The sequence below is a fragment of the Diadema setosum genome, unplaced genomic scaffold (genome assembly GCF_964275005.1).
Source record: "Diadema setosum unplaced genomic scaffold, eeDiaSeto1 scaffold_41, whole genome shotgun sequence".
Lineage (NCBI taxonomy): Eukaryota > Metazoa > Echinodermata > Echinoidea > Diadematoida > Diadematidae > Diadema > Diadema setosum.
The window spans coordinates 184,436-198,266 of NW_027307667.1; the positions used below are offsets into that span (position 1 = coordinate 184,436).

Consider the following 13,831-nt stretch of genomic DNA (forward strand, 5'->3'; position numbering starts at 1 on the left):
AGGCAAAAGTACTTGCCACGTATAGGCCAATTACGACCAAATTGAGGCTTTTAGGCTCATAATATAGCATAATAGAACAATTTATGAATTCAGGTGCTGAGCAAAAACGTTGCATTTTGCTTAATTGTTGTCTATCCAAATCAAATTTGCTGTTACGGTATTCTCGACAACATTATCAAAGTCTTCATTGTTGTTGGTAACGCCTGAATTTAGACAGGGAGGTGGGAAGAGGACCTCCCTGATTTAATGTTAAGACTTTTAGCAGAAGTAACTCTAAAATCATTTTTTTTTTTCATTGAGAATTCAAAGGTAGTCAGTGAAATAACATCACTTTTAGAGTAACCTGGACAGGTAACCTGGACAGGTCAAGAACACTATTAACACTGTAACACTGTTAACTATCTTAATTAGATCTTGAAGTTGTAGGCCTAGATATAGACTCCCTTAAATGGATCTAAATTCCAGGAAGATTCAGACATAAGCAAGATAAGAGAGTTAAATCAGTCTACCTGCCACCTGGGAAGTAGGTCGTTGCATTACATATTTGAGCTCGTAATACAGGAAACAATAAAACTTCACAATATATCACCAGTTAGTGCGTTTAAGATTCGATGCAAATGTGAGACGTGTTCATTTGACTTTAGTTCGAATCACTTTCCCTGCCTATTCTCCACTTACACCGAATAATAGATGTGGGACTGCACACGTAGATAACGAACCTAGGACAGCACCAAACAAAGTCAATGTGATCTGCAAGAATACATATTTACGCTGTTTTGATATTCTAATCCCTCATTCATAAATCTACATTCAAGAATGTGAAAAATTCGAACAATTAAAGTGTCAATACAGAGCGAAATGTAACTTTACCGATTTCATCCGTCTAGTTTCCGTTGCTCTGGGCGCAGCCATTTTAGACGCGCGCGTACGAGGACGTTTGGCGGATAAATGATTTATGATGACGTCCGGCGTATACGCACCATCAACCCGCGATCGTGCCACTTCGTGAAAATCGTAGACCGACCAGTCGAAGTTTTCACGAAGTGACACGGTCGTTATTATTACGTAATTATTTGAGATTGAGGTCCAAAAATTTGTCAGGTTGTAGATCTCGGTATTTACTATCATAACATGCAAAAATCTTAAAATCGAAAATTTACTCGATTTTGGCCGGTCGTGCCACTTCGTGAAAACACCGACGATATAAAGGTACATTTTTGAAATTATGGTCAAAAGAAGCAAAAATTTTCTTATTATTCTCTTTATTTTTCTTGACCTTTAATCGCAAATATCTCCGTTTGGCAAATATGGACTTATCGGTTTTTTGCAAACAAACTCTTCATATATATATATATATATATATATAAGGTAGCCCTACTACATATCGACCACCTTCTTTTAAACCGACCGCGTATAATTCGCGCACTGAACACGTTAGTACGCAGTTCTCTGCGCGCAAAGCACATAAAAATGGATTGGCTTTGAATGAAGATGAGGATGGTGTGGGAAAACGCGATAATTCACTGTTCATTAATGGTTTTAATCAAGGACAAAATTTCGAATGAATATTTTTACCGAATCGTAATGACAGCACAATGTAATGTCTATGGAAGTTTCTGAAAGACTTCTAAAAGCTTCGTACAACACGGTGTTCAATACAACTCGGTTTGCGAGCATTGTCAATGCAAAAACAGCGGTCGATCCTAATAACGCGATTTACCGCGGGGAGATGAAACGAGGCCACGCAAGTTCGTCGGCGATATTTTTGCACTGAAACTTCGAATCGAAAAGGGAACAACGGCATTTGATAGAGCTGGATTTTCTCAATCACGTAGGTCAAGTTTTTTACATGAATTTCAGTGTTAAATATTCTTATCAAGCAAATAAACATTAGGCGGTCGATGAGTAGTAGGTCCAACCCTACATATATAATATAATTTCAGTTAAGATACATTTTGATTCCACTACAAAAACATAAAAAGGACGAGGTCAATAATGCATTATACGCCTGAAAGACCAGGGCCCCGTTTTATCAAAAGATAAATTTAACGTTAAGTCAAAATAATCTATGATTAACTTCTCATATCAACTCTAAGTCCACTCAATCTATGATTAACTTCCAAGTTCACTTGAATTCCGTTTTATCAAGAAACCCACAGTTGGAAAAAAAATAATTTCCTCCAAAATCAACATACATGTATAAGTTTTCTCAACCGCTCCAAATCCATGATTAACTTAACAGTTGATATATCAACTTTAAGTAGAAACAGTCTAGGTAGACTCAATTGTAAGGCAATTTACAGAAGAAAGATGACTGTCACACTTTCCTAGTCGAGCTGGGGTCTTGTCACAAATGTTCGTCTGTTAACTCTTTATGTGCCATGGTGGAAACCCCCTGTGTGCCACTTTATTCTGAGACAGGAAGGTAGTCATGCTCTGAGAAAGAATTCTGTTTTTCCAATTTGTATAACTCCTACAAATTTCTGTTAAGACGGGCATACTAGTAGGCATAGTTAAAAAGGAATGCCAAGCTTTGTTTCGATATAAATTGTATGACGAATCTATTTTAAATTTTTCTTTTGAATGACCAGTTGCTACATTACTGTAAAGTCATGACTTTTGCTTGTAAAGCCGTGACAAAAACTTTGAATATACGAGCAAATCTAGTTGGGAACATTGATAGTCAATCACCACATAGAATGAAAGCCGGATATGAGAGGAAAAAAAGCACGAGACGCTTTCATTGTGCCGCGGGATTAGCGGATCAGTGATTTATCGATCGGTTTTGGCGGCTTTGTCGACTGAGTCGGACGTGCGAACGTGGCACATAAAGAGTTAACTGCTCACCTTTCTCTAACATTTTGTTGCGTTTCTTTCATGTAATTATGGTCTTTTCCTGGCATGAAATTCACGATCGGCACGCATTGCTTACGCGACTGCTGCACGGAAACACCCGAGACAGCAGTCTCAATCCCAGCCTGCGCGCCCGACGCCTCGGCCCGCCCGCCAATCAAGCCATCGCCAGCAAGGGCAAGTAACCGAGTACGGTACTTTAACTGGAACCGCGTCTGTGTGCAATGCATATCTTGCCAAAGAACCCATTATGCGAGGAAACCAGTGATTTCTGACCTGCGTAGGTCTACGTATAGCTAGTTCGTCAATAGATACTAATTGAGAGTTTAGTAGGCCTATACAGAAAATAAAGAGTTTGATTCTATAGCACCGAGTACGACAGTAACTTGAGATCTAAGTTAGGCTAACCAGTAATAGGCTTAACGTTAGGCCTAAGTAACGTTCTTCAGCGAGTCGTTTGTACTTACCGTAACACGTACTGCTTTAGAGCGTCTTAAGTCTAGAATTTCGACATGTTGATGTAGACTCGCGATCTATTCTTTACAAAGCTGATCTGCGCCGTAGAGGTAAAAACAAGCTACTGTACCATACTCTCCACACTCTCACAATTTTCCATAATCCTGCACGTAAACACACATGACTTCAGCCTATTGAATTTAAGACTTGAAACAATGCATGCCTACACGACCTTCACCTTGGACAGGTCCGGAGTCATACTGTACGTTTAGATCCATGCCAATCAATACTTGAGTGTTATAACATTAGATTTACTGAGATCCTACGTAGTGTGCGGAATAAACGGTACGCGCGTATGCAGACTTTCGTTGAGCTCGAGATGTGCTGGATCTATCGACCTACTTTCTTCACCGTCATTAGGGAGCTTTAGATTTTGACGCGCGGACGTTTGAGCCGACGCTTGCGCTGGACGTTCTCCTCTCCCTGCGTTGTGTGGAAAAGTAGCTTTCGATTACGCTGGGACGCAACGTATAAAAATACAATCGCGCCCCATATGATCAGTACATGAAGAAGCTCTCTACGTCGCAAACTGTGCGGACGTGAAAATAGCCCAGTACGCGTAGTGAAAAACTCAGGCGACGAAAGCTAAAAATAGATTGACTTTACGCGCGCTACTGCGCACGCTCAGAACATTTTTTTTTTCCTTTGAACGTCCGCGCGTCTAAAATCTAAAGCTCTCTAATATATACAACGCAAAACGGCGTATTTTGCGATTCTGTTGCAAACTTATAGGCCTACTTCTAATTCAGCGGCTGTAGTGCTAATAATACTGCGTCGCACTAGCAGACTACGCTTCCGTGGCCATGGCAAACATTCATGTTTTTTTTTTGTTGTTGTTGTTGTTTTGCTTAATGTATTGTATTGTTTTTAAGCAGACAGTACCGGAAACCAGCCTCGTCCCGTGTTTTTTGTTTTGACTAAATCAATAAATTTAGTCATGGTGATGAGCTATAACTATAATCGACTATTAAGTCTCTTCGTAAAACGGAAACTTACAGTTGATTTAAAGTTATAGCGGACTTCAAGTTGGATAAAGTTAGCGTTGATTTCACAATCAACGCTAACTTTATCCTGATAAAACAGGGCCCAGAAAAAATAAAGGTGGTTGTAACAAATTTTCAGTCCGTTATGAGTATTCTTATTTTCTATCTAATATTTCATGTTATCTTATATATTGATACACACATTATGTAATATATATATATATATATATATATATATATATATGATTGTGACAAAATTGGTATAGAGATACCCCTCCCAAGATAATGGACCAACCCAGGGTGTGCAGTGTGCGTGAACACGAAAGTGTGTACGGGGTATGAACGATGTCAAGGGATACACGCAGCGGGCACAAAGGTCTTAGTGCAGAAGGTATAAAAAGACACTGCTCTGAGATCCAGAGATAGTTGGAGAGTTAGAGTTAGAGTAGTAGATAGTGAAAGTAGATAGCCAGAGAGATGAAGGGAGAAGGGCTCTGCCCTGGGGTGTAGATAGAGCTGTTTGGGAGATATGTTCTTTAAACTTTCTGGTGGCTTGGCTTGCTATCGCACACATTAATTGTATTTTTACTTGTAATACCGCCTTCTCGGAGGACGACTGTACATGCTCTGCTTGACAAACACACAGTAACGATATGTTATTCTCCATGACTCAGTATTTGATGTCAACTTTGTAGTTGTAAGCACTGCCGCTGATTGTCTGCTGTGCGATGTTTGTGATGGGAGTCTATGGTTAGTGATGTGCGGAGTGGAGTGTGAGGGTGTGATGGTAATGTGCAAGATCACAATATATTTTTGTGAAAACGAGCCTACAATCAACCCCGTAAGGCCGACATTCGCTACAAATGGTAGCAGCGGTGGGATCTTGATGCATTACTGATAAACCTCACGTTATCTCGACCAGGATATGATATGGAATTAGAAGTGCTCAGAAGTGAAGCAAAGTGCTCTGAAAGATGCCTATAGATGGCTCTAATTGATGCAATATCACAAGTGGCAACGTGTGTAGAGAGAGCAACGCCCACTTCAGAGCTCAATTTATGAGCTGGCTCATTTGAGAAGTTCAAAGTGTAAGAGCTCTATTTGTGAGCTCCTTTGGTAGCTCAATTTGTGAGCTAGAGTTATCAGCTCAAATAGTGAAGTCAATTTGCAGCTCAAATTGCGAGCTCATTTTGCAAGCTAAGATTGTGAGCTCAAAGCTCAAATTGTGAGCGGGATCCTATAGCTCAAAATTTGAGCTGGCTCATTTTGTGAGCTGATTAACTAAGCTCAATATGCAGGCTCAATTTGTCTACTCGTTTTGACGAGCTCAATTTGTAAGCTTGACTAAGGAGCTCGACTTACGAGCTCAATTTGTCAGCTCGATTTGCGAGCTGAAATAGGGAGATAGAATTATGAAATTAGTTTGCTAGCTCATTGTGCAAGCCTGATTTTCAACTTTGGTTTACAGGACCAAATTACTGACAGCTTTTTATCTATTGACTAGTGTGCAAAGTGTGGTGGGCTAAATCCCCTCATGTATACCAATGAATTTGAAAGTGTTGATTTATGTTTTGATTATTGGATGGATGCCAAAATGCGTATAGTAGTGTAATTCGATAAAAGTGGACACTCCGTGATAGCCAATTATTCACATGTTTAATGTGTTTTGAAGTTTCTCATGTTGTAAGGTTCATATGAATTGAAACAAACATGGAAAAAAAACGGGGCATGTGGAGGAGCTTGAGAGAGAATTGGCTGAACTAAAAGAAAAGATTAGTCAGTGTCGACTTGAAAAGGAACTGTTGGAGTGGCATAAAGTGCAAGCTCAGGCAGAGTTGGGAAGGAAATGTGTTGCCGAAATGAAACCAGAGTGTTCAGGAGGAACCGTGGGAAGTCCACGACGGCCTGACACGTTGACACAGGTTCAGTGTCATAACACGGACTCTGAGGTTAGATTTAATGTACCTGGTACTCCCAATGTTCAAAAGGGAACTATTAGATGTGATTCTGATGCGTCGAAAGTTCCAATGGGTAGGAATGTCACCTTTGCACCACAGTAACAGCAGATTTCCCCTGTTTCATCAACTCCCCAAGATTTGCACGCAGCGCAATTGGACCTGAACAAATCAATGCTGCCTGAATTCAATCCGTACCCAATGTCGACCATGATGTCACATGCTCCACATGACATCAAAGGACATGTTTAACCACAGCGACCTCTTCTGGTACCAGACAGGTACAATGGAAATGCGGCACGGATAGATTCCCAACATCACTTCGAAGCGTGCAAGGAAGTGAATGGGTGGAATGACTTTGAGGCAGCCTCATTTTTGATGGCAAGTTTGCAGGGCGAGGCTCTCCGATGTGTTAGTGGTGTGGACAGTAGAGTGAGATGTTCATACCATGAGCTGCTGCGAATACTAGATTTGGTACAGGTCAGCAAGCCGAGAATTTCTTAGCCGAACTAAGACATCGAAGGCAAGGCGCAAGAGAAACCTTGCAAGAACTGGGACAGACAATACATGAACTTACCATAAAATCATACCCAGAACTTCCGGCAAATTCAAGAGAAAGGTTGGAGAGAAACCACTACATTGACGCGGTGGAGAGTCAAACAATCCGCGAAGGAATCCACAGAGCGCACCATCTAATCTAGATAAAGCCATTCAAGCAGCGCTTGAAACAGGAAATTCAGAAAGGATTGAAATGCAAAGGAGGAACGAGCGTCTCAGGTCGGGTAGACATACCCGAGGCCTGGGAAATGAGGAAGATGTGCGCCTTAAGAAATTGGAGGAGATGATGACGCAGCGAATGAATCGCATGCAAGATCAAATAATGGGATTGTTTGCCAATGTGAACTTGAACGCCCCACAGAAAAGTGCAGGAATCAATCAGCCACCCACCCCTTCTACTCACGGAAATTCGGAAAACCTCCAGTAGAGAGAAGGGAGGAGATGCTTTAAGTGCTGAGAGATAGGGCATCTCATTCGCTACTGTCACCATAAGAAAAGAAAAGACAAGGCACTGGGAAACGGAGAACAGCCCGCCGGGAGGCCCGATGGCAGGCTAGAAAACCCACAGGGCCAGCAGAAAACAAACCCAACAATGGAAAGCAGCCAATAAACAAAGATCCAAGCAACATTATCCTGAACATAGTATCTAGTGCCAAGCAGAGATTGTATGTCAGTGGAACAATAAGGTCAACAAAATGCAGGTTTTTGATTGAAAATTCGAAGTGCCTGCATTTACCATCAAATGGACAAGAAATGCAAGCCAGAGCATTTTCCATTCACAGGAAGAAGCAAGTGAATGGGAGTATATATCATAGTTGGAATAACAATTCAATCAGTTAAAGTGTTATTTGCAGACATTAAGAGCGAAGGAATCCTTGGGATGGGTTTCCTCCTTCCATCTCAAGTTATCTTCGACTTCAATCGACGCATCCTTCAAATACACCGTGAAGAGATACAATGCACCACGCAGAGAGGCGAAACCTTTGTTGCACGAGTCAAAGTGGCAAGCACCACGACAATACCTGCAGGACATGAGGCCATTGTCCCTGGACGGATAATTGATAAGGGTTTGAGTATGGCAGGAACGGCTGTTATTGAACCATTAGAGAATGATGAAGAAGTCGCATTGAAGGGAGTGATAATTGGCAGGACCCGGGTGGATGCACGGAAAGATGTCACTCCAGTAAGAGATTTCAATCCTGGGGACTCAACGTGTGAAGTCCAAGAAGAACTTACAGTTGTAATGATAACATAGCCTGCAGATGTGGAACATGTGCAAACCCAATGCTGTGACTCTGATAAACTTCCTCCCCATGTACAAGACCTGCACGAGCGAAGCGGCGAGAATCTAGATCCACAATGCCATCAGCAGGTGAAAATGTGTCTCGTGGAGAATGCAGACATGTTCTCAAAGAACAGTCAGGACATTGGTCCCACCGACATTGTGCAACACAGTATCAAAACGGGGGACGCAAAGCCAGTGAAACAGAAAACAAGGAGGTTCCCGCTGTGAAACCAGCAGGAAATAGAAAGGCAAGTGCAAGACCTCTTAGATCGTGGAGTGATTGAGCCATCAGAGAGTCCTCGGGCAGCAAACATCGTGCTAGTCAAGAAGAAAGATTGTTCAAAAAGGTTGTGTGTCGACAACCGCGATTTGAACGAGGTGACGATCAGAGACGCCTATCCTATACCCCGAATAGACGAAACCTTGGATGCATTAGGTTCTGCCAAGTGGTTCTCTACACTTGACCTCTCTTCAGGGTACTGGAAGGTAGCGCTAGACCCCGATGCACAAGAGAAGACATCATTCATTGTTCGAAATGGACTGTATAAGTGGAAAGTGATGCCGTTTGGGCTCACCAATGCTCCAGCTACATTCGAGCGCCTCATGGAGAAAGTGATGAAAGGACTCCAGTGGGAGATACTTCTAATCTACTTGGATGATGTCAGTGTGTATGGCCGAACTGTAGAAGAGGAGATCGAACCTCTGAACGTGACATTATCAAGGCTGAGAGGCGCCCATTTGAAAACTAAAGCCCAGCAAGTGTCATTTGTTCTGCAAGTCAGTGACGTACTTAGATCACGTGGTATCAGGCGATGGAGTATCAACAGACCCTGCAAAGGTGCAAGCCATAGTTGAGTGGCCTCGACCACAGTGCAAAAAAGGAAGTGAGGAGTTTCATAGGACTGGCTTCGTACTATCGATAATTTGTTAAGGGATTTACAGAAGTGGCAGCCCCCCACCCCCCTGCACAAATTTACAGCAAAGACAGTCAGGTTCGAATGGAGCGAAGCTTGTGAGGATTCATTCAGGCTTTGAAGCGACGACTGCAGAGTGCGCCGATATTGTCTTTCCCCACTCTAGAGGATAAATTCGTGCTTGATACAGATGCTAGCTCAGATGCGCTTGGAACTGTGTTGTCCCAACTACAGGGTGGGCAAGAAAAAGTCACAGCGTATTTCAGCAGGGAGCTCAATGAAGCTGAACGGAACTATTGCGTAGCCAGACAGGAGCTGCTAGCCCTAATAACTGGTCTGAAACAATTCAGACAGTATCTGCCTCTCTCAAATGGCTCCTTCACTTCCGTAACCCAGAAGGGCAATTGGCCAGATGGATTGAACAGATCGCCGAGTATGACATTCACATCGAACGCATACCAGGCAGGAACCACTCTAATGCGGATGGACTGTCTCGCACGAAATGTAAGCAGTGTGGAAGACAGGAGAGGAAGACGATATTGGAATCCTGAACACTCAACTTGCACCTCCTTTGCAGGGGCAGGTATGATCAAATGTCAGAGATATCGCTACTCAATCGTCCATGATCACAGCCAACTTGCGAGAAGCTCAGCTTGCTGATGATTCCATGCACTGCATAATAGAACTAAAAGAGAAGGACCAGGCCAGGCATGAGAAGGGAGAAATTGCACAGAAATCAGCAGCAGTGAAAACATACTGGGCCCAGTGGAGCGAGCTAGAAGTTAAAGATGGGAATCTGACGACGGTAGAATCATCAAGAGGAAAATTGTCATGCCAGAGAAGCTCCGGACGGATGCTATTAGGGACGTGCATCACGGCCCGTTGGGTGCTCACCTCGGGCAGAAGAAAACGCTGGCAAACGTGAAGAGTAGATTTTACTAGAGCGGTATGGCTGTTGATGTACGCTCGTTCATTAGAATGTGCAATTTGTGCGCAAGAAGGAATCCCCTACTAAGCAACGCCGAGCGCCCCTGCAACAGAGTAGGGTGGGTGCGCCTATGGAGAGAATTGCACTTGATCTGATGGGACCATTGCCAAAGACAGAGGCAGGGAATCAGTGGATCCTTGTTGTGGGCGATTACCACACTAAATGGGTAGAGGCTTACGCGCTACCAGATGCTAGGGCAGAAACGGTTGCCAAGAAGTTGGTAGAGAAATTTGTCTGCCGTTTTGGGATTCCACTTTCAAGAGATCAATTCGTAGAAAGGTTCGAACTTTGAATCGCAGTTATTCAAGGTAGTGTGCCAACTCCTTGGGGTAAAGAAAACCCGCACAACGGCGTATAACCCCAAATCTGATGGCATGATTAAACGCTTTAATCGCACTCTGATCAACATACTAGTCATCCCAATTGAGCAGGACTACTCTCAGAGAACGTGGGATGTGCAATTGCCTTTCGCAACATCTGCGTACCGTTCTAGGCCTAATGAAACAACCAGTGAGAGCCCCAACATGATGATGTTGGGAAGGGAAGCAAGACTTCCCATTGACCTCACCACCATCACAGTGGGAGATGAGGATGAAGAGGAACCAGAGGATTATGCGGCTGCACTACGCAGACGAATGACGAGAGTACATGCCCGTGCAGAAGTGTGCACTGGCAAAAGCGCAGTGCGTCAGAAAAGAAACTATGACCGAAGAACCAACTCCCCTGGACTAACGGAGGGTGAATTTGTTTGGCTGTGCAGTCCTTCCAAAAGAAAAGGTGTTTCACCTGAGCTACAACTGCGCTGGAAAGGTCTGTTTCTGATAATCACTTAGTTATCTGATGTAGTTTTTCGTATACAATCCTCCCCACGAGCAAAACCTTTAGTGGTTCACAGCGACCGACTCAAGCCATATGAAGGAGAGAAACTGACTGCACGGACTTTGCAAAGGCCTCAATCCGCCACTGCAACAGGTGAAGACAGGGCAGCGTCATCACCCCAACATGAGTTGGATGCTGCCAGTGAGATTCCACAGGCCAATGCGATTCCAGAACAGTTGCAATCAAATACAGTCGACATTCCCTCTCACACTCCTTCCCAATGTAAAAGTGGCAATGTTGATGAAAATCGTCGCTATCCGAAACGCCTCAGATGAAGGCCAGAATATATTCATACGAACGTAGACCAGTAAGGTGAGTTATGCTCAGATAAAGTTCGTAAAATAGTAGGTTAAGGCCGTTGCAGTGACTGGAAGGAATTATTATTTGTTTATCCCTGTCAGATGGCTGACTAAATATATAATGATCGCCGCCTCATCGGGAGGGTGATTACCTGTCGCAAATGCCATCAAGTGTGCCGGAACAGGGAGGATTTGTATCGTCATCGGTGCCACTACAATAAGGGTGAGTATGACTGCCTTCAATGTAATTATTCATCAAATAAGTCCAGTAATCTAAGGAGGCACATCCACCATGTGCATGAAGGTCTCCACAGCCGGGGCAGGAGCAGGTCCCCCCAATCACCACGGCGGACGCCACGACCAACCACCACCAGATTGCCAAGTGAGCAACGGAGCAGCCCGGTATGAATCTATGTGGACTGCTCCCCCATTTCGACGTCGCCACCACTGACGGGAAAACCCCTGGCAATGATGCTCCACGAATTAGGTAGTGTGGAACCAGACCCAGGCAGCTCTTCCGACGAGGATGGCTCCCGACCACCGGCCCTGCCCAAGCCCACCATCGACGACCCAACCAGCAACCAAATACCGGGTGCAGATTCATCGCCAGAACTAGATGATCGCCATGACAACGGGAAAGCCGATGAAAATGCATGTGAGAATAAAATTTTAGTATCCATTGTCGAACACAAAACAATCGAATATTTTTTTCTGGCAACATTTGTATTAAAAGGACACAGTCCTTACGAAATTAAAAAAAAAAAATATGTTGTTTGTTGGTACCTCCAATGAACTACTTTCACCGAAAACAAACTTTCAAATCACCAAATAAGCTCGTAAATTTTGGTTGAAAAAGTGTGAATCTGCATGGTGAATATGCTAATGAGCAAATCCTGGCGGAGAGTCAGACGTCACCGATGCACAACCCTTCCCAGCCGTGTTCTGCTCGTTATCCGTACGCTCCCTAGTTACCCGGATGCATGAACACGTCGGTGGCTACTACGTGTAGTAGTAATTGACATTGTTTCTACGTTGTGTGTGTGTGTGTGTGTATTGTGTATTATAGTCGCACAGTACACGTGTGGACGGTACAACTAGATCTACGGTAGATACCCCGTACGCGGTTTGCCCTTCACACTTTTCCAGTCTACTGTATCACAAGCGCAGCTGCAGCCCTGTCGCCGCTCATGTATACGTTCTAGTACGTACAGATTGTAGGTAGAAACGGCTACACAGCTAGCTACAGGCCTGCTAGTACACTGTAGGGGCGACCGCATTAGCGTCTGGTCAGGTTATCTTACATCAGTAGTTTTGCTCGAATCGTGCAGAAAATTTCCCAGGAAAATCCTTTTTTCCCGTCCCAGACCCACAAAAGTATCGTGAAAGATGAGCTGTATAGCTGAGAAATCTCGGTACAACGATGCCGAACATAAGACACTTAGGGCCTACAAAATCTCGATATCGTGTTGTGACCTACCTGTGCGTGGACCATTTGAGAAGCGATGTTTTTACGTGGACCGGCAGGCTGTGGCCCTCCGGTTATAAACCGAGAAAACTCCTGAAGCCAGATGCAATCCCGACCATTTGCTCACATGAGTTATAAAACAGAAACACCTCAAGCATCGACTTCGAAGAGAACCGAGGGGAAAAAGCGTAGAGAGGTAAGGAAAGTTGCTAGCTTTGTTTCATTTACCGTGGGGCTGCAGCCGGGGTTGGACTGCAGTACAGTGCCACTGAGCTAGCTGCTGCCAGTGCCGACTGGACATGCACGGCAAAGTGGAGCGAAATCATATCCCTACGACCCCCTGTGTTTACCCTTCCCGGCTCACGTCGAGGAAAGGCGATATCTGACTACTTACAAAAATACTGAGATACAAACAATATTTTCTTTGAAGAATTCGACTCTCTCATGCACAGGTTCTCTTCGGCAAAATCAGCTAGACGGAGTACTAGCACTGTGTACATTAGTATGGTAAGAATTCGCACGCGAGAGTTGTTTCTACGCTAAGAAGTATGCAACACGGACGGAAGCTAGAAAAGGACCGTGCCGATTTGATGTCAAGTTCATGGTATATTTGGTTTAAAAATACGTATAAATTTATGTTAACAATATCAATTTTTCATGAATTATATATATCTAAGCTTGAAATATTTTGTTTGAAATAATAAAACCACAAACTTTCACATTATATGATAAATTTGCAACTAATCATTTTAACACTTAAATTGGTTTTTAGAGGCACGGCTGTCAACTTGGTGAGTAGGGCATGCACTACGTAGCATCTTTTTGCCGGCTCTTACACCATCGCTTGCAGGAATTATTTTTCAAAAATCGCGTACGGTGAAAGTTTTTCATTTGCACGCGTGTAAACTGGTGAAAGGTTATGTTTTTTACTCTTCTTAATTATCATTACTTTGAAAATCTCAGGACTGCTTCCCTTTAAGCGATTTGAAACAAGTCATTCATATCCAGTATATGTACCAGCCGATTGGGATAAGTCATTCCCATGAAATTATTGAATGAAAGATTAAGGGAATATTTTGTTGATTTTCATTTTGTTGTTGTTGTTGTTGTTGTTGTTGCATATAAGGATAAGGTCA

The 13,831-nt window shown here is 43.4% G+C and overlaps 1 protein-coding gene across 1 annotated transcript; it reads left to right on the forward strand.

Moving 5' to 3' along the window:
- The first annotated feature begins 7,940 nt into the window (after positions 1-7,940).
- On the forward strand, positions 7,941-11,616 carry LOC140245843 (uncharacterized). Its single transcript, XM_072325342.1, has 5 exons — positions 7,941-8,048; positions 8,388-8,927; positions 9,299-9,647; positions 10,467-10,696; positions 11,545-11,616. The coding sequence occupies exons 1-5, from the start codon at positions 7,941-7,943 to the stop codon at positions 11,614-11,616; spliced, it is 1,299 nt and encodes a 432-aa protein (XP_072181443.1).
- The last annotated feature ends 2,215 nt before the right edge of the window (positions 11,617-13,831 follow it).

Excerpts from the sequence above, each read along its gene's own strand:
- LOC140245843 (XM_072325342.1), top strand. The coding sequence starts at position 7,941 with ATGGCAGGAACGGCTGTTATTGAACCATTAGAGAATGATGAAGAAGTC. Across the intron at positions 8,049-8,387 it reads CACGGAAAGATGTCACTCCA|GAAATAGAAAGGCAAGTGCA; the intron begins GTAAGAGATTTC and ends TGAAACCAGCAG. Across the intron at positions 8,928-9,298 it reads AAGTGTCATTTGTTCTGCAA|GGTGGGCAAGAAAAAGTCAC; the intron begins GTCAGTGACGTA and ends TCCCAACTACAG.